At 39.9% G+C, this 18,623-nt stretch overlaps 16 protein-coding genes and 2 non-coding genes across 18 annotated transcripts; 7 read left to right on the top strand and 11 right to left on the bottom strand.

The window, feature by feature from the left end:
* Positions 1-51: 51 nt before the first annotated feature.
* Positions 52-696, bottom strand: EROM_041590 (GTP-binding nuclear protein; the record flags this gene model as incomplete). Its single annotated transcript, XM_009266145.1, has 1 exon — positions 52-696. The coding sequence occupies one exon, from the start codon at positions 694-696 to the stop codon at positions 52-54; it is 645 nt and encodes a 214-aa protein (XP_009264420.1).
* A 126-nt stretch (positions 697-822) lies between these two features.
* EROM_041580 (mRNA capping enzyme subunit beta) lies at positions 823-1,491 on the bottom strand (the record flags this gene model as incomplete). Its single annotated transcript, XM_009266144.1, has 1 exon — positions 823-1,491. One exon carries the CDS (start codon positions 1,489-1,491, stop codon positions 823-825), a length of 669 nt encoding a protein of 222 aa, XP_009264419.1.
* A 72-nt stretch (positions 1,492-1,563) lies between these two features.
* On the bottom strand, positions 1,564-2,139 carry EROM_041570 (hypothetical protein; the record flags this gene model as incomplete). The annotated part of the gene is made up of 1 exon (XM_009266143.1): positions 1,564-2,139. The coding sequence occupies one exon, from the start codon at positions 2,137-2,139 to the stop codon at positions 1,564-1,566; it is 576 nt and encodes a 191-aa protein (XP_009264418.1).
* Positions 2,140-2,213: 74 nt separating this feature from the next.
* On the bottom strand, positions 2,214-3,206 carry EROM_041560 (hypothetical protein; the record flags this gene model as incomplete). Its single annotated transcript, XM_009266142.1, has 1 exon — positions 2,214-3,206. One exon carries the CDS (start codon positions 3,204-3,206, stop codon positions 2,214-2,216), a length of 993 nt encoding a protein of 330 aa, XP_009264417.1.
* A 50-nt stretch (positions 3,207-3,256) lies between these two features.
* EROM_041550 (hypothetical protein) lies at positions 3,257-4,000 on the bottom strand (the record flags this gene model as incomplete). The annotated part of the gene is made up of 1 exon (XM_009266141.1): positions 3,257-4,000. One exon carries the CDS (start codon positions 3,998-4,000, stop codon positions 3,257-3,259), a length of 744 nt encoding a protein of 247 aa, XP_009264416.1.
* Positions 4,001-4,087: 87 nt separating this feature from the next.
* EROM_041540 (methionyl-tRNA synthetase-like protein) lies at positions 4,088-4,945 on the bottom strand (the record flags this gene model as incomplete). The annotated part of the gene is made up of 1 exon (XM_009266140.1): positions 4,088-4,945. One exon carries the CDS (start codon positions 4,943-4,945, stop codon positions 4,088-4,090), a length of 858 nt encoding a protein of 285 aa, XP_009264415.1.
* A 65-nt stretch (positions 4,946-5,010) lies between these two features.
* On the top strand, positions 5,011-6,090 carry EROM_041530 (alpha-tubulin suppressor-like protein; the record flags this gene model as incomplete). The annotated part of the gene is made up of 1 exon (XM_009266139.1): positions 5,011-6,090. One exon carries the CDS (start codon positions 5,011-5,013, stop codon positions 6,088-6,090), a length of 1,080 nt encoding a protein of 359 aa, XP_009264414.1.
* Positions 6,091-6,288: 198 nt separating this feature from the next.
* On the top strand, positions 6,289-7,827 carry EROM_041520 (hypothetical protein; the record flags this gene model as incomplete). The annotated part of the gene is made up of 1 exon (XM_009266138.1): positions 6,289-7,827. One exon carries the CDS (start codon positions 6,289-6,291, stop codon positions 7,825-7,827), a length of 1,539 nt encoding a protein of 512 aa, XP_009264413.1.
* Positions 7,828-8,025: 198 nt separating this feature from the next.
* EROM_041510 (zinc finger domain-containing protein) lies at positions 8,026-8,676 on the top strand (the record flags this gene model as incomplete). Its single annotated transcript, XM_009266137.1, has 1 exon — positions 8,026-8,676. The coding sequence occupies one exon, from the start codon at positions 8,026-8,028 to the stop codon at positions 8,674-8,676; it is 651 nt and encodes a 216-aa protein (XP_009264412.1).
* Positions 8,677-8,846: 170 nt separating this feature from the next.
* On the top strand, positions 8,847-10,112 carry EROM_041500 (Na+/H+ antiporter; the record flags this gene model as incomplete). Its single annotated transcript, XM_009266136.1, has 1 exon — positions 8,847-10,112. The coding sequence occupies one exon, from the start codon at positions 8,847-8,849 to the stop codon at positions 10,110-10,112; it is 1,266 nt and encodes a 421-aa protein (XP_009264411.1).
* Positions 10,113-10,141: 29 nt separating this feature from the next.
* Positions 10,142-12,199, bottom strand: EROM_041490 (cyclin B-like guanine nucleotide binding protein; the record flags this gene model as incomplete). The annotated part of the gene is made up of 1 exon (XM_009266135.1): positions 10,142-12,199. The coding sequence occupies one exon, from the start codon at positions 12,197-12,199 to the stop codon at positions 10,142-10,144; it is 2,058 nt and encodes a 685-aa protein (XP_009264410.1).
* Positions 12,200-12,254: 55 nt separating this feature from the next.
* On the top strand, positions 12,255-12,650 carry EROM_041480 (hypothetical protein; the record flags this gene model as incomplete). The annotated part of the gene is made up of 1 exon (XM_009266134.1): positions 12,255-12,650. The coding sequence occupies one exon, from the start codon at positions 12,255-12,257 to the stop codon at positions 12,648-12,650; it is 396 nt and encodes a 131-aa protein (XP_009264409.1).
* A 70-nt stretch (positions 12,651-12,720) lies between these two features.
* Positions 12,721-13,317, bottom strand: EROM_041470 (eukaryotic TATA box binding transcription initiation factor TFIID-1; the record flags this gene model as incomplete). The annotated part of the gene is made up of 1 exon (XM_009266133.1): positions 12,721-13,317. The coding sequence occupies one exon, from the start codon at positions 13,315-13,317 to the stop codon at positions 12,721-12,723; it is 597 nt and encodes a 198-aa protein (XP_009264408.1).
* Positions 13,318-13,716: 399 nt separating this feature from the next.
* On the top strand, positions 13,717-14,727 carry EROM_041460 (RING zinc finger-containing protein; the record flags this gene model as incomplete). The annotated part of the gene is made up of 1 exon (XM_009266132.1): positions 13,717-14,727. The coding sequence occupies one exon, from the start codon at positions 13,717-13,719 to the stop codon at positions 14,725-14,727; it is 1,011 nt and encodes a 336-aa protein (XP_009264407.1).
* A 610-nt stretch (positions 14,728-15,337) lies between these two features.
* EROM_041450 (hypothetical protein) lies at positions 15,338-16,378 on the bottom strand (the record flags this gene model as incomplete). The annotated part of the gene is made up of 1 exon (XM_009266131.1): positions 15,338-16,378. One exon carries the CDS (start codon positions 16,376-16,378, stop codon positions 15,338-15,340), a length of 1,041 nt encoding a protein of 346 aa, XP_009264406.1.
* Positions 16,379-16,458: 80 nt separating this feature from the next.
* Positions 16,459-16,530, bottom strand: EROM_041440. The gene has a single exon. It is a non-coding gene; the product is annotated as a tRNA-Pro (tRNA).
* Positions 16,531-16,640: 110 nt separating this feature from the next.
* Positions 16,641-18,437, top strand: EROM_041430 (hypothetical protein; the record flags this gene model as incomplete). Its single annotated transcript, XM_009266130.1, has 1 exon — positions 16,641-18,437. The coding sequence occupies one exon, from the start codon at positions 16,641-16,643 to the stop codon at positions 18,435-18,437; it is 1,797 nt and encodes a 598-aa protein (XP_009264405.1).
* A 79-nt stretch (positions 18,438-18,516) lies between these two features.
* EROM_041420 lies at positions 18,517-18,589 on the bottom strand. Its single transcript has one exon. It is a non-coding gene; the product is annotated as a tRNA-Met (tRNA).
* Between the last annotated feature and the right edge of the window lie 34 nt (positions 18,590-18,623).

Raw genomic sequence — 18,623 nt, 5'->3', positions numbered from 1 at the left:
ACTCACACCCAAATTTACTGAAAACAAAATATAAGATGTATTACTTTAATCTTACTCCTCGGGTGCCATCTTCGCCGCCTGCTCCATATAATCAATATATTTAGTTTCCTCAGGACTATGATAATCATAATTGACATCAGTCGGCTCAAGGTTCACATTAGATACGAATATAAGGTCTGGTCTCCCAGTGAAAATCCGAGCTAGATGTAAAAATGGGAGTCCAAAGTTGTGCGCCGTCTTGGCACTGATCTCAAAGTACTCGTAGTTCTTTCCCTTAAGAACCTCCATCACCAGCTTTTTACTTATCTTTTGCCTATTCTTTATGTCGATCTTATTGGCACAAATAACTATAGGTGCTTCGTTTCCAACAACCGCCTGGAACTCTTTGACCCACCGTGCAAGGTTCTGGCATGTGATCCTAGATGTTACATCAAAGAAAAAGATGGCTCCGCTAGCACCTATGTAGTATACGTCCTTCAACACTGCCTTCTTCTCTTGCCCCGCTGTGTCCCAAACATTAAATTTTATCACATTTCCCTGGTCATCAAGAAACGTCACAGGATGATTCACTGCTCCAACCGTTGCATTGTAATTCTTTTCAAATCTCCCATCAAGTACCCTATTTATATACGTTGTTTTTCCAACACCCCCATCTCCTATCAAACATATCTTGTATGTCAGTTCTCTTCTCTCCATCTGGGGTACAAAAATTTTCAGTTTTTCTTTCTGAATATTACATCAACCTAATAAAGCCATCCTTACATTATTACCATCTACCATACAGGTATGGTCAGATGCAATCAGATAGAACCCTGGGTATGTTTATTGCGTACAAAGATCAACATTGAAGTTGTATATCAGAGAAACAAAGTCATTTGACACCAACTTCTCAGAGCTGAATACCTCTACTTCAATCTCAAACTTTCTCTTCTCCTTCTCATCCTTATCTCCAGAAAGAATAGCCTCTGTAAAGTCAAATCCATAAGGCTCTATAAAATATGTTTCCCTTCTTCTGACTCTTTTCACAATGGGCTTCTTTTTACTGGCACGCTTGAATCCTTCATTCTCTTCGCTCAGAACAAGTCTCACATCATATTTCTTCCCAGGAATGAATATGTCAAGTTTCTGAGATCTTGTTTTCTTTTCAACCTTCTTTAGCACTCCATCCTCATATGTTTCCCTCCCATCCTCATTGATTATAACTACGTCATTCTTAGCCTCACTCTTGAGAGTGCTAAACTGCTTTTTAAGAATATTAAAATCACTAAGGTCAACTGCACTTTCAAACCTATAGTCCATAGGAATACTTCTAAACACAACAGGTGCCACTGTATCAACTCTCATTCTGCTTCCATCCTCCTTGCTAATTATTTTCCCCAGCCTTATCTCCAGTTCCTTCCTCTCATTCTTGAAAGCCAAAATGAACTTTCTCAAATACTCAGAATGATCCTTCACAGGTCCTTTTAATATCTTTGTAAGGTCCTCCTCCATCTAGGGTATAAGGCCCATCATAAAATATTATCCCAAAAAGCTCAGCATAAAAACATTATTGATACTACACATTTATTCCTTCTTTTTCTTCTCTACAGGTGTCATGAAAATAGTGCATATGGAGTAAACCATGTATGCAATGATGGCACTGAACCCAAGGTTTATAATCCACCCAGGAATTACATCCAAGACCACATATGACTTCTGCATAACCTTGAAGAAAGCACAATTTGCAGTAGAGTATAGATTAATGAAATACGAATCTAAGTCCATCCACCGCCTTACAGGCTTAAATTGAGTCCATCTTTTGTTTCTTACTATCTCTTCCAGCTCTTCAAAGTCATCCACATCTAGATGGTAGCTACGGCCCTTGTCTCTGATTACAAAAGATGGAAATATAAATGAATAGAAGCACGATGCTACTTTTGGGTCCTCAAAGAAATTTATTTTCTTCACAGGAATATACTTCTGGAGCTTGGAAATATTTCGATTAAATGATTCACAGGCGGGGCAGTGAACATTAGGCCTTGAATAGTAGATATACACAAGAAAAGTGCTATCCAGAGGTACATCTTCCTTGGTGAACACAGGCAATAGTGAAAATGCATCCGACATCACCTTTCCTAGTAAAAGAAAGAAAATCCTCATAAGGGTCAACTAAAAACAAAACAAATCTGCCATATCCTATCAAAGTGTTGTGTCAACTACACCTCTCAATGGTCTCAATCCCAAAATCGAGACCAAATCAATTGTCTGGAAGTTACTTTTCTATAAAATTTTGCCGACGACAAAATTAGCTCTATTTCAGCCTCTTCCCATTCCCTTTGATATATACTCTGTAAAAGCAGAATGTTGTGAGAAAAGGTGTTTTCAATCAGGACAGGCTTGAGTCTCATCAGAAGAGCCACTCCAAAGTACAGCAATGACTCGTTAATGTTATCAGAAGCAAAAACAGTATCTAAAACCTTCAGCAGTATAGGAATCTTAAATTCACGGGCAAAGAAACAATTAAACCATCGGAATGCAAACATATGTATTTCCAAGCCAATATCTTTCAGAAATTTGTGGAAGTCTGGATCCACAGTTTGCAAGACAAGATCTACCCCTTTAATCATTCCGGCCTGGAGATCTATTATATTGTGTTGTATCTCATCCAACAAACGAGCATAGCAGAAATAGGCGTTGCTCTCTGCTGTCTCAACGCTCTCATCCGAAAAAACAAGAACAAACGGAACCAAAATATCAGCCATCCCTTGCACATATCCAAGCTGCGGTCTTCTCCGCGCAATCAGCCACAATATGTGATAGTACATATATGATATGTCTATCCCTGAATAAGTTTTGTATCTCGGATCTATCCTTTTTATGTCAAGATCAATTTGGTGTGCTATTTTTTCAGGCAGTCCAATCTTGCCGTAATGATATATCCCATTCAGCTTCATAAGGCCGTTTTTACCCATAGGATCCTTCATAGAATACCTATCTGCATCCTTCACCCAAGAACATCCCATTTTCGTAGCCATCGAAATGTATTTCCTCTGTCTGGCCTCAATCTCATTCATGTGCAATTGTTTCCTCAGTCCAATAACTTGGAAGATTATCCTCCATGCAATACATCTATATTCGCTTCTCACCCCTCCAAAACACAGTTTTCTCACTAATTTCTCGTCGATAATATTCTCGCCGAAGACTTTATTGTCCGGCGAGTTCTCCATGGAATATAGGGGTTTCCTTCCGGCCCATTTCACTGAGTAGGCAGCCATTTCTATTTTTCAATATTCCAGAGCCTATTGATATCAAGCCTCCTTTTCCCCTGGATAACAGCCGGAGAAAGCATATTGCATACATCCCTGATTCTATACAAGAATTTTCCAATCTTGCTCATATCCAGCACTAGGGGTCTCATTCCTTTACATTCCTCTCCAACATAAAATAGTTCCTCACACTCAATATTCACAAGTTCGTCCATCACAACAACAACGCCCTTTCCCTTCACGTCATCTCCATGTTTCACGACGGTTAGGTCTAACTTAAAAATCTTTGAGAACATATTCATCTTTTCTACACTCTTACATACAATCCACATATTTTTGTAAATCTTGTGCAATGCAAATATTACGGCATATCTCTCGTCTCCCTTTGCCCTTATAAAATGCCTACTGTTTGACAGAAGGACAGGATTCTCGGCAAACCGAGGAGCCTTTTGAGCATTCAAAAGAATAAATGAAATGTTTTTGCCTCTCAAATCTATCAAATCAGGTAAATACCCAAAGTCCTCCATTAGTTCACAGTTCTCCACAACCACATGCCCACCATTCATCCTGTCCAAGTTTTTTGATAAATCCCTCGGTGTCATTATGATGTCATTTCCATCCCTCCAGCATATCAAAGCAGAGCATCTGCTCTTATAGGGCGTCAAAATTATAATTGGCCTGGGAAGCCGAAGTGTACATTCAATATCTTTTCTAGATCCACAAAAGATATAATCTGTTCCTTTTACCAATTCCATCGTTATCTACTACCCCGGACTAGAAATTCTATTTATCTTATAAGCAAGAAAACTATCTTTTCATCCTTGTTATTGAAATCGATTTAATTAGCTCACCGGACCATCCGACGTATTGGTCTTGATGGGCTTCCCCCCACAAGTAACCCTAACACCTTTAAAAGTAAGGAAATGTCCCACAACCTTGAATGATTCCAAAGCATGAGCATATCCGCTCTTCCTCATGTCAACTTTACCAGGACTAAAGTCCTCAAGAATCGTATCAAACCCCTCTAGCTCTAATCTAGACCCGTTTATTATATCTTTTGATATCTCAATAGGCTCAATATTTCCATCTTTGTCCTTCACGCATAGAATCATTCCCTCGGAAACTTGCCCTTTGAATTTGGCTGGTTTCATATTTGTAACAAAAAGAAACTTGTTTCCTAGTAACCCTTCCTTCCTCACATGTCCTCTCAGCCCACTCAGAATTTGCATCTTTTTCTTTCCAACAACCTCTTCGGAATAAAGCTTGTCAAGACCTTGAACGTCTCCAATATTTACTATCTCTCCAACTTGTATGTCCAGCAATTGAAAATCTGGATCAAGTTTCATGCATGGTGCAATCTTCTCTACCATCTGATCAATAAACAGTTTATTCTTCAATACTCCCTGCGTGATCATTTGACAATATAAACCATAAAACGATATTAGGTTTGATATCGACACTTCTACCTTTCTTACCTCTGGATTTGCTCTTAATTTTTTTGCTTCCTTTATGTTTTTATAGTCACAATCCTGCTCATACATCTTGTATAAAGCACCTAGAACATCATCCAACCCTTCATGTTTTTCATCTCCATTGAAAAGCTTCAGTCCACTTTCCACCTTTTCTAGGTTAGCATCTCGATTGAAGTATCGCAAAACAAATGCCAAATCCCTAAAACTATCCGAAAACTCGAGCTTCATAAGGCTTCGAAAAATAGAAAATTATACCTTAGACAGAATAAATTTTGAAAAATAGAGTCCTTAGAATGGGCGTCTTTGTTTTCGGATCAAATGCCATATCCCAGTTGGGACTAGGAGAAGACGAGGGAAGCACTCATGTTCCAACAAGGCTTTCTTTCTTTGATGGATTGTCTCCGGCCAAGGTTAGATGTGGGTCATTACACACATTGATACTTGATTCTGATGGGACGTTATATTCTTGGGGATGTAATGATGAAGGCGCGTTAGGAAGAGATGGTGACGAATCTACCCCCAAAAAAGTTTGTCTTAGAGAAAAGGTTGTGGATATGGACTGTGGCGCTTCCATCTCTGCAGCATTGACTTCTAGTGGGCATGTATACGTCTGGGGAACATTTAGATCGACCAACGGTGCCTTTGGATTAACCCCAAGAGAGAGCATTTCTTTCGTCCCCATAAAGGTTCCTCTCAAAAATATAAGAGCTTTGAGTGCCGGCCAAAGCTTTATAGCAGCACTTGACCTGAAAGATGCAATTTTCACCTTTGGCTCAAACGAATTTGGAGAACTTGGAAGAAGGACATCTGAAAGAAACAAGCTAAGAGCTCTTATACCAGACGCAGTAACGACGCCTAGAAAGCGTTTACAAAATTATAGATTCAAATCGATCGGATGCGGCCTGAACCACTTGATAGCGCTGAATGCAGATGGAGAAGCCTATTGCTGGGGATCGAACTTATATGGGCAGTTGGGGCATGACAAAGCCGAAAGCACTTTTAATAAGTACAAGGTGCCTCTGGATGGGATAGTTCAGGCGGTTGGAGGGGAAAACCATAGCTTGTTTATCACCCGAGACGGGAGTCTATATGGGTGTGGCAGGAATAAGGAGGGACAGCTCGGCATCCAATCAACAGAAAGCATAAGATCACCCGTAAGGCTTGGGCTTGATGGGGTGGAAGCAGTCCGTTCTTATAATAGCTTTAACATATGTAAGATTGGAAACGAATTATATTCATGGGGAACAGGATTCAATGGTGCACTGGGGCACGAGGAAGAGACCTTATTTTCACCAAAAAAAATTCCGTTCGACTTCCCTAGTGTGATAGACTTTGATGTTGGGAATGATTTTTCTGTTATAGTGACTAAGTAAGGGCTACTCATATAATAAATATTTATGGCTCATGCAGGTTACATGCTAATAGATGTTTTGGACATACTAGAAGACAGATGATTATATCCTTGGTGACAGAAAGGTTTATAGGAATACTGCCAACACTTCTCAATGACCTGGTAGTGGCTCTTGAACGTGACTAAAGTTTTTAATTTGGAAACCCCTTGCAAAGTTGTGATGGGGGATCATACCTACAAGAAGAAGGACTCTGGCATTTACGATGCACTGAACATGCTGGTGTATGACTACTTATTAAAGATGAAGTACGAGGGATCAGCAAAGATATTTTTCGGTGAGGCTGGGCTGGGAGACTTCAAACCTACAGAAGGTATGCCTATACTCGCCCAATGGTATGCAGCATTCCATGATATTTCAGCAGTTAGATCAGGTCTGTCATCAAATGCTCAGGACCTGAACAGAATAGAAGGGATAATGATGAAGCTAGAAAATGAAAAGAGACGGTACCAGCGCATAGGAAGGGTTGACCCGACCAGCATGGGATATGGTGGATCGATGGATCCTTATAAACAATACCCTATGTATTATCAGCCTCAGCAATTTGATCAGAGAAAGATGTATGAGATGTATGGGCATGTATCACCACCGGTAGATGCAACTCCGGGGTTCTACGATCCAAGGAAGGTAGGGATGGGCACGCCTGGATACAAGACAAGCCAGGGTTACTCTAGATATCCTAGGTTTGAAGACCAGAATACACCTTCTACTAAGATGCCTTCAAGACAATTCAGAGATGAAGGAAGGAACGGTAGTGCACCTAGTCCCTCTATGTCTGCAGCCCAGGGCAACAATAGCCCTCTATTTGAATCTGCACTTGGGACAAGTGATAGGCAGTTTGGTTTAAAGGAGGTGATGACATTTATGCCTAATGAGCACACGACTGTATGCTCTGTAGTGGCAAGGGACCATAAACTTCTGTTTATTGCATCTTCTAATAAGACCATTACAGCCATCAACCTGTTATCCGGAAAGAGCGAATCGGTTGTAGAAACGGACGAAAGGCAAGTGATAGAAATGAAGATAAAAGAATGCGAAGGGATCATAACAATAGTATGTGGGATTGGAGGAAATGAGCTTCTACTGGTAAGATGCATTATCAAGGAATCCACGAGCTTAGAGGTTTTTGGAACTTTAAAAGGGCATACAGCCCCAATAGTTAGCTATGAAGTCCTCGACTCTATTCATTCCCTTGATAGCGGGGGAATGATGAGAAAATGGAGTCTTGAAGGCGTGTTTGAACGAGAAGAAGTCCTTAGTGGAGAGATCCTTCATATATGCTGTATATCTGAGGATAACTTTATGTTTGCTGATAGACAAAGGGTTTATGTATATGACTTTGAACTTAACATAGAAATGATGGAGATACTTAAAGGCCAGGCCTTAGAGATAAAACGTATTAAGGAGGGATTTATTGTAGTATTTAGAAACCAGGCCATCTGGTTAGATAAGCGTATCCAAAAGGTCAAGCTACTAAATGTAAATGAAAATATAAACACAGCTGCTCTGATCGATGAAGATATTGTGGCAGCTTCATCCCAAAGCGCTTGGTTTGACAATGGAAAGTCCTTGGCCAAAATGAAGCTTCACGAAACAAATATAATAAGTCTAGACGGTGTAAATGTATTTAGAAAGCCAAGCGTTGTTAGCTGTAGTGCTAATGGAGAGTGTAAGATATGGATCAGATATATTGGAGATTAAACTATCATGTCCACATAGCCCTTATACTTTATTTGATTGGGTATTCTTTATCTTTTATTGGTTCCACTGGCCTGTTCACATTTCCATCTATATGGGCAGGACCGAAAATTCCACCAATATCAAGACTGGTGTGCCTTGTCTCTATTGGACGAAGGTATGAGAAAAGGGAATTTAAGCGGCCTTGGAAGGATGCCCTTGATGAGTGACGGAGAAGGATATGAAGAGGTATTGAAGAACAACATTAGCGAAAGCAGCATGAAATGTGCAAGCTGCGGATGGTCAGGAAAGATGAAGATTGTCGATCTTAGTGATGTGACAGAAAATGTGATATGTGCCTTTGTCTGTAAAAAGTGTGGAGACAAGTCTGTCAACTTTCTTGAGAAAACATGTGACCCGAGAGGAAGTGTCAGGATTGAATGTTTCTTTGATGATAAGGAGGATCTCAGTAGGGAAGTTAACCTAAGTCAACTAGCATCTGTCGAGATAATCTCAGACGATCTTTCTTTTAAGCTCTCAAGTACCTATCCCAGCATCCAGAACGTCGAGTCCTTCTTGATACAAGGGAAGGATCAGATTAAAAATCTGTGTGGGAAGGAAGACATAACCAGCGGAGCAGGCGGAGGAAATGTTCTAGCAGATGGAGACATTTCTAAGGAAACCTGTGAGAAGAAGTTGGATGACTTCCAAAAACTCATGGCCAACCCAAAGTTCAAACTAATCATTGAAGATGACTTTGGACTTTCCAGGGTTGCCCCAGCAGGCAAAAACGTGCTTGAGTTACGTGATGCCGATGTCAAAGAGCTTAACGACGAGAAGGTCAAGCACATCTTCAGGAAGAAATCGGAATAAAGTCTTTTTATCCAACTGACTAAGTACATTTATTTACATATTCTTTAGTAAAAATCCTTCTACTAAAGCTCACTGCTTTGCACCTGATAGATAATGCCCTCGAACCGTTTCAGATTAAAACAATGTAGTCACAAGTACCTTGATATAAATAAGACAAGAACGTGTACTAAATGAATGACGTCTTCAGGTTATTGCTTGCTTCTTCATCATTTGTTTTATTGTTTGGAATGATTTCAAAATACATCAAGAACAATCTATTTCTATCGGAATCATTAATTTCAGTGCTCGTAGGAATAGTTCTTGGCCATCACGGATTGAATGTTTTTGACACGAATTACGTCTATTCCAAAATCATGATGTACAATTTTTCAAGGATTGTTCTCTGTATCCAGACAATGACTGTTGCAATGTCCTTACCAAAAAACTATGTGGTTGTGAAATGGCAATCCATCTTTTTTCTTGTTATCGTAGTAGGCATAATCAAATGCTCATTTTCATTCTGTCTGGTATATCTCTTCACAAACTACAACAAATCTATCTCATGGTCATTAGCCTCCTGCCTGACTCCTACAGATCCTATCCTAAGCTCCAGTATAATACATGGAAAACTTGCAATGAAGATGGTTCCAGAAAGAATCAGACTACTTCTTGCCGCAGAAAGTGGAATAAATGATGGAATGGGGATTTTCCTCCTCTTTCTTGGGCTGGATTTACTTGGGCATGGACTAGAGAATGGGATTTATCCATTCATCATAAATAGCATACTCATCAGAGTGCTATTTTCTGCAGTTATAGGCCTTTCCGTTGGCATTCTGTCAAGGCAAGGTCTGAAGTATTGCTATACAAGAAGATTGGTAGGTGTTGAATCCTTTCTTGCTCATGGTATAATCCTTGCTGTGTTTTCAATGGCACTTATGGAGTTTATAGGCGGAAGCGAGCTGATATGCATATTCTTTGCTGGAATAATGTTTCCCTTTGACGAGTGGTTTGTGCTGGAGACCAAGAACTCAAGCCTGCAAGAAATAACAGACACAATCCTCAGCACCTCGTTCTTCTTGTTTTTCGGCTCCAGAATAGATTTTGGAAGATTTACGTTATCAAATGTAATTGTATCACTTGTCATAATTTTCATCAGAAGGCCTGTCATATGTTGCCTTACGTATCGTCAAATCCCCGAGCTAAGGTCTCGAAGAGAGGCCTTGTTTGTAGGGTGGTTTGGCCCTATCGGCGTAGGTGCACTGTACTATGCACTTCTTACTGACAAGATCCAGGAGACGCTTACAATCGACTTTGTCAGCTGTACTGTGTTTCTGAGTGTAATGATACATGGATTGACAGTCCCCATATATACCTACATGAAAAGAGAGAGCTTGAATTTCAATTATGAAGGGGAAGAACGCTCAAATGTTCTCTGGCACGAAGGCTGGGGACCTTAGATGAAAATATCTATTATCCGCAGCCTATTTCAGAAGTCAATATAAAACCTAGGTCTTCCATCAACCCGAAAATCCAGTACAGGCTCATCAATGATAACATCAACTTCTCCATCAAACCCGGGATTGCTTCCTAAAGGAAGATTGAAATATAGGAAATATGTTACAATACTCCAGTAAACCTGCGGATTCTTTTCAAGAAGGTCTTCAGAACCATAAAATTTCAGTGCTAGGCTTATATTTTCCGGAATTAGCAAAAAGCAAAGAAATCTATATTCTGGCCCAGTGACTAGTATGGCAGATTTACTAGCTCTGCATCCACATTTTTCTTTCTGAGGATCAAAAAGCTCTTGGTTCATTTTTTCTAACATCTCCTTCACTTCTTTTCTAACAATATCCATCAGCCCTTGTTTCTTTCTCCACTCGGAATCCTCTACACAGTGAAGCTCCTTAAGGTCTAAAGCTTTACAGTCGCAAGCTTTCAAATGATATACACTATAAAAGTAAAGGTCTTTGAAAATAACCTTGGGCATTTTAGAGACAACGTTAATATTCATGTACATTTCATGAGTTGGAGATGAAATGTATGGGAGAATAGCGTCGATCTTACCATGATCTTCTTTATAGCTCAGCCGCCTGAAAACTATCTCTGCAACATCTGAAAGGAGATCGTTCCTAATGAGATTTTCAATTACAGGCTCCAAATCTCCATCAAACAGCTCTATCCACAGCCGTAAGACTTTTGTATACATGTGCTTGTTCAGCCATGCATATGGCAAAAGTATAACAGAACATCCACTTCCTATCTCAACCAAATACCTGCACAAGTAATCACGCTCCTCTGTTATGAAAGCTAAGAACATCCTGGTCCTGAAAAAATCATTATAAAACCGATGGGTTCTTCCTATAAATTCCAGGGGATTGTTTGGTATTTTTGTTATTATCTTACACCCCCATCTTTTTATCATATGTTCTCTCCACAGTAATATTTCTGTTGCTATCAATTCTATGCAATTCCTTATCTCCCTTAGACCATTCTTTGCTGTTTCATTTTTTATTTTCTTATTAGGCAGCAGAGCATGCTTTTTGGAACTACATATTTTTAGAGAGTCCAGATCCACAAGAGTTACTCCTTCTATTTTCAACCTTTTGCTTAGGCATGTGATAAAAGGCAAAGGGCTCTCAAGAATCTCCTCCATTCCAGAAAGAAGAGGTAGGCATATTATGTGTGGCCATCGGAAAGGTTTCATAAGTTCCATGATCTGCAGCACTCTCAGCGAGGAATCTGTAGAGGAATAGAACACTATCCTTTCTTCAAGTAGTACTAAACTTATGACCTCCAGAAGAAATTTGGGAGGATAGCACCAGGTAAATTCATATGAATTAGACTCATAGATCTTCTGCCATTGATGGCTAATTGTGAAGTTTGTGTGAGGAAAGTATGGAATCCCATACACCAATCGGAGGTATGCTTGATTTGAGAAGAGTTCATTGAAATTGAGGAATAGAGGAGATGTCAGGGTGTGGAATATCATGGCACCGTCTGCCCAGGAAGCTAAAACCTGGCCGTATATGGCTTCCACATTTGAGACATAGAAGTATAGGAATTGTGCATGGTACTGAGGCTTTATACTCTTTAAAAAACACAAAACCACTTGGCTATGTGCTTCTGATTTACACTTTCCAAATTCCTCTTGGATGTTTTCTGGAGAGATAGAGAAGTCAACCTCCTTTTCTTTCAGGGCACCTTCGGAGAAGATAAGATACTTTGTTGGGGCATCTGATTCTTCCATGAGTACATAGAAGTACTTGCCGCCCATTAGAATAGCTGCCTTCCCTATAGTACCTTCAGCAAGTCGGAACCTTCTATTTTTATCTCCGAGCTTGTATTTCAAATATCCCTTGAACCAAACCTTACTATCATTTCTGATGCATTTGAACATCGGAATTCTTCCTCTGCCATCAGTTATCAGGTACTCATCGGGGTTGCAATGCTCAAGTATGGTTGAAATATACACCTCGGATATTGCATTGCTCCCAATTTCCTTGATTTTCCTTGTATGCTTGAAGTACCCAGTAATAAGGTTCATTCTTGGGGCTACCCCATCACAATTGTCTCAAGAATTTTTAATCCTGCCTCAGTAAATGGTCAAGTTCAAGCTTGTTAAGACTGTGACATATGTGGGAATAAGCCCGGAGTTCCTTGGAAACCCTGGGAGGGCTGTGTCAAAGTATATATCACCCAAGCTATTGATATACTCTCATAAAATCAATGGAGTTCCTCTATCGTTTGACATTAAGAAGATTGGGTGTGCTGAAGCTTCGGTTTGTGAAACAGGAGACGTGATTACTCCTGTGTCTGTGGAATACGTGGTGCTCATGGTGCCAATTGGTGAAATGCTAAATTCCATAGAAGGAAGAGCGTTTGGCATCTTCGACACAGATGTCGATGGGAACAAGGAATACACAGGAAACTTCATAGTCAAAGAAATAAGACTAAAATCAAGGTCCTTTTTCACAATAGTAGGTACACAACCCTGATTCCCTGCTGAAAGATTATTAACAATAAAGAATTTATTTGTTTTCTGTCTCTCGTGGGTCGTCGAATGGATTATGTCTTTTTGTATTGTATTAATACAGGATATATATTGTTGAATGCCTGGTAAATGTCATCTCTCACCTTTGCGCCAGTAAGAACGATCTTTCCAGAAACAAATATTAGAAGTACAATCTTAGGCTTGACCATCCTGTATATCAGCCCAGGGAAGAGCTCCGGCTCGTAGCTGCAGTAATTGCTATGGGCGTATGCCAATCCCTCCAACCTGATGCTGAATTTGATGTCACAAGACGAAACTATGTTCTGTATCTTGAAGTCATCGAATGTTGCGTTAAACCCTAGCTTGTGTATTATCTTTGCATATCTCTGAGCTGCCATTTTCGAGCTTTTCTCGCTTTTTGCTCCTGTTATAACCATCTTTCCCGAGGCAAAAATCAGCGCAGTGGTTTTTGGCTCTCTTATCCTCATTATCACGGCAGCAAATCTTTTCGGATTGTATTCCGCATTTCTAGCTCGAAGGGCTATATTCTTCAAATCAAGCTTACAGTTCAGATTGACCGTTGCAACAACGTTCTGAAGGGTGGGGATTATTCCAGATCTGTTCGGAACGGATGTATCCTGATGCTCATAAGTAATATCTGGTGCGTCCATCCGGAATTATTTATTTCAAGGGTTAAGTTTTTTTTCCTTGATTTTTATTAACCTTGGATTTAATAAATAATAACAAGGTCACCTCCCCTACTCTTCCTTCTCTAGTTTTATGGTACTCTAGATTTTTGCATAGCTATATGAGCAGGGTGTCACCTTATATGCCCATATTTCTTCATAAATCTTATCTTTGCATCACTCCATCTGTCTTCGTCCAAGTTGCCTTCATAAACGATTCCTGTATCTTCTTTCTTGGTGCTACTGGAAAGGCCTTCTATGGCTTCTATCAGCCTATCAAGCAGCATTCTTCTACTGCTCTTTCGGAAATCGCCAGAGTAGAGCTGAGACATTTGTTTATGGTCTAGAAATTAGAACATATTTTATAGAGTTCTCCAGCCCATTATGATCAATGACTCCCATGATATAGACTATCAGCACCTTAAAGATGAAACAGTGAGGATGATAAACGAAATACAGACGGCCTTGCCTCTTGATGGCGGTGGAGAGCCAAATACCCTATCCAACGCAGAGGCAAGCCTTATCGGGCTCTGGAAAAATATACTTTTGGAGGACAATAAGCCTGTGGAGTCAGACATAGAAATAGGAGGCCAGATATACCCAAACAGTGCACAAACCGTGACATGTCTCATAGCATATTATCTCCTTGAAAACAATTGTGCCGATGTTGTTGAGAAGTTAATATGTGAAATGAAAGATGGAAAAGAAGAAGTGATAAAAATCAGGGACGACCATGCTAGGTTCAAAGAAATTGTATTTGAAATATCAGAAGATTCCACAAGACTTTTGGAGAATTTTCTTGAGAGTTACCCAAGTAAGATGCTTGAGCTGTATCTTGTATCCCATGAATTCTTGCTGCTCATACATAATGGAAGATATGACGAGGCCCTCAAGTTGTGCCTTAAGAAACTGAAGTCGTTTGTTCCTACATACATTCGGGATGTCAAGCCGCTTCTCAAGTTCTTAGTAAACCCTGTGAATGTTGAGGAGGCTTTAGAAAAAAACAGAGAAAGACTTATTGAGAATTTCAAGTCTGAATACCTGGAGGTGACTGGAATCCCAAACAGGTGTTATCTTGAAGAACTTTTCGAGACAGGAACCTCTGCATTCCTTCAGCTTTCTAGCTCTGGAAACTTGTTTTTCGATAAGGACGATCAAACTCTTCCTGTGGAAATAAAGCTAGAGAAAGGAAGAAACTACCATTCACTTTTTATATGCCCAGTGTTAAAGACGCTTTGTGTGGGTGAAAACATCCCCGTAATGCTTGAATGTGGACATGTGATATCTCTGGAGGCTGCAAATGTACTTTCTCAAGAAGGTGTTCTTAACTCCTTTAAATGCCCTTACTGCCCAGAGATGTCCAGATATGAGAATATTCTGAGGCTCAGAATTTAGAACTGGGATGTGATAATCGTAAAGCTATACAGCCCCATGAAATCCAATAAGCTCCCTGGATTTGATGAGCATCCAGAACCCATTCGCAAGCTGATGGAGTCCATGGGAATCTCCAATATGATCCCGAGAAAGGAGCTGATAGAAGCGATATTGGAATCAAAAGAGTTTAAGGATTATAACTCTCTCGATAGAAAAAAGAATATACAATTCTAAAATGAAAAATAATATCTGCAGTAAGAAAGAGGTGTTGTTGTGCTCATATGTAAGAAATAAAGCATTTATTCTATTTCTTCTAGATTTTGAGATATACAGCAATATCTAACAGCTCCAGAGCTTCTTCATCACTAACCTTGAACTCCTCAGGCTCTTTACTCGGATTGGAAGTACGCTTAAATGCTAGAAACTCAACAATTCTTTTAAGATAACGTGCCTTTATCGGGAGTTTTGCTTTCCTGGAAATAGATTCCACGAACATTTCAGGCCGATTGAAAAAAGTCCTAAGAGTCTGGCTTTGAGCTGCAACATCATAGTCAAGAGCAAATTCCTTATTATCAGAAGAAATAATCTTCACTTTATTTTCCATTTGTCTTGTAAATAAACATCAAACAAATTAGTCACTTGTGGACTCCTGGTTATCCAGGAAATCAGTAAACACAACCCCATCGAACACAAACTTCTCCCCGTTAGGACTTACAGCGTATATTCTGCCGTCATTGAGGACATATTCACCTTCCTCAACCCCAATTCCAAAAATCACCTTCATCTCATCGCCTAATGCACCCGAGCTTCTCACGGCTCTTACGTCCTCAATGTTAACCACAACATCGATTGACTTCTCGACATCAATTCCATAGAATAGTCTTTGGATTCCAGAAGAGCTATAAAAAAGTGTTGACGAGTACACAGCAACAGTGACCTCTTCGCTAGAATATACTCTGATTTCAGAAGATTTTAAAGATCTAATAACCTCCTCCCCGTACCTGGAGAGGTAATCATAATACTTAATTTCTCTTGTATACACTTCATCAAAAACCGCATATAATTTGCCATCCTTCTTCTTCACATAGAAATGTATGTATGCGTCTTTCTTCAGAAGACTATTAATGGTTGAGTCCTTGATGATGATATTTACCCTTCTTGCCTCGCCGTCTTCAAATAACTTTCCTGCCAAGAAGTCCTGGCAAGCATCCTTATATGTATCATTCTGCTTGTCCTTTATATGCTCGAGCTTTATTTCGTTCCTCCCCTCGGGACCTGTGCCTACCTCATCCTTGATGTGTATTATCCTTTCCTTAGTCTTAGTCAAGAATAGATCGCTTACTACGTTTTCTACCTCATGGACCTTAGAGACGAGGGCAAATTTGTCCTCAAAGAACGTCTTGTCTGAATTCATTGAAAGACATAGAAACGGATATGGAAGGTCATGCTTAAGTCTTTTTTTAAGCTTGGTTGTGAGTACATTTGCTTGGTAGTCACAGGATCTTGGAATAGTATTTGGCCCTACAAACAAAGGCTTATTTGGCAAATACATATACTGTAACTGGGATCGTGTTCTTGGAAACAGCGGAGGCTCTTCTTTGAATCTCTTTACATGAATTACCGGTATTTCACCTTGTTCAGTACTTGAGGAGCAAAGTGTATATTCTTCCATGGGGATAGAGATATAAAAATGGTTATTTGTAGAACAAAGCAAGCTTATTCTTGCTAACGAACAATAATGAAATAGCAAAAGGGCTCGGCCAGGATTTGAACCTGGAGCCCTCCGCACCCAAAGCGGAGATCATACCCTTAGACCACCGAGCCTACAACGCCATCTCACACACCATTGCTTATCAAATGCATGATCTAAATATGAAACTCCATTCCACAAATATTTCTAACATGGAAAGAACAAACAAACATTCAGTTTTACAATGATAATTTTGATGATTATAGGATATCTGCATGCAATCCAGAATGAGTTGACAGCCAGATGCCGAAGATATGGAATAAGCCTGAATGACTGCCTAAATTCAGTATACCTTCCGAAAAAGGAATATGATGAGTATCTTCAAAGCTTTAATCTACCAATAGTACGTGATTCAAGCTGTAATAAAGGAAGATGTATGGCTGTAGTCTATAAGGACGTGAATCGATGCATGAATTGCAGGAAGGGGGAGTGCAAGGATGAATGCAGAGAGTTTGAGTGGATGAGAGAAAGCCTTGCTAATAGAGCAATCGATTCATATAAAAGAGATTCTGAGCCTCAGTTTCCATTTATTCATGTAATTCACCATAGAGAGGAAAGTGGGAATGACAGAATGATTACGTCCAAAACCATAGAGCCACCGTCAGTATCCTACAAGAGTGTTACAGTAATTGAAACAAAGACAGAGACGGTCTCAGAGAAGCCCATGACAACCTCGAAAAGTGAAGATAAGCGAGATACCCCCATCGCATCTGAAGCCTCTAAAACTTGTGAAACCCAAAGAGAAGAGGTGAAAACCGTCTTAAAAACTGTAGAGGTCCCAAAAATGATAGAAAAAACGTCCTGTGCTCTTTATTCTGGAAATCAAGAGAAGCAAAAGAAGTTCGAAGACAACAACTCTAAGGTTTCAGCCGAAGATATTGAGAAGCCTTACTCCATTCCTACTTCAATAAGACGTTCTAAATTCAAAGACACTTCATGCGACGAAGAGAAAACAGGCTATGAAGAAGAGGGAGAAAAAGACTCTGAAGACAAATATAGGAATGAACCAACCGTTGTAACTGTTACTAGAGTATTTTCCAAAACAATTACTACTGAAAAACCTATTACGTTGTATAGAGAGGTAACAACAACAATTAAGAGTGAAGTACCCATTATCAACTATAAGCTAACAACTGTTAGAGAGACATCTACCATAACAAAGATAGAAAGTAGTACAAAAACAGAAACTGTTGTACAGACACAGTACTCTACCATTGTATCCACAAAGACTCAATATGCTCAGGAGCCATCAGCGACAAAAGAATCAAGCATACCTATAGCAACGCATACAATTTCCGGTGGAGCATCAAAAAGGGACGAACCCATTAAGGATGTAAAAACAACGGAAACTTCTACAGGAAAACAAAACACTACCGAATCTCCCAGTGTAGTGTATAGAACCGTGACACAACCTAGTATTTCAATCCTTACAGTTACAAAGACACAAGAGAATACAGTACAACTAAGTTCGAAAAACGACGGAGCCCTAAGTTCTGCACCCCAGAAAATGGAAGGTATTTCCACTAGCTCTGGGGGTCCTGGTGTGGGCTCTTTGATATGTACAGAGAAATGTTCTACTGTTGGTGCCTCCGAGGTTCCAGAGAAGAAGGGAACCATCTCCAGTGTGGTTGTTTCCCCGTTAGCTGCTCAAAGCTCCTCACTTGTTGGAAGACAGGATATAATAGCAGAGCTTCTTCCGTTAGTTAGAAAGGTCTTGGTTGAGGATTCCGAGGAAACAAAATCTTCAAAGGCCTCTAAAAATACTCTTGTAGAAAAAGCAAGTGATGTAGTAAAGACAGTGACAAGAACAGTAGTAAGAACAGTAGGCTTGGAAGCGAGAAATAGAGGTAGGCACAAGATTGTCTACAATACGATTTTTTCATACAAGAAGAAACCCAATTGCAAAAAAGGAGTGGAGGGAGGGAAAAGCAAGGGATGTAAGGATTCCGAGGAAGTTGTCGTCACTACGGCCTATGTTTGATTCATTTTACAATAAAGCCGGGTTTTTATTTAAAGATCGAGATTAAGAGATTTCTGTGGCCAAAGAGGGAAAAAGAATATAGCATGGGTGGGATTCGAACCACACAACCTCTGGGTTATGAGCCCAGCGCGCTTCCGTTGCGCTACCATGCTTTGGTCTGAATGCCCAAGCAGAGCTTCTCACCGA

The sequence above is a fragment of the Encephalitozoon romaleae genome, chromosome IV, assembly GCF_000280035.1.
Source record: "Encephalitozoon romaleae SJ-2008 chromosome IV, complete sequence".
NCBI lineage: Eukaryota > Fungi > Microsporidia > Unikaryonidae > Encephalitozoon > Encephalitozoon romaleae.
This window is presented reverse-complemented; position numbering and strand designations above follow the sequence as displayed.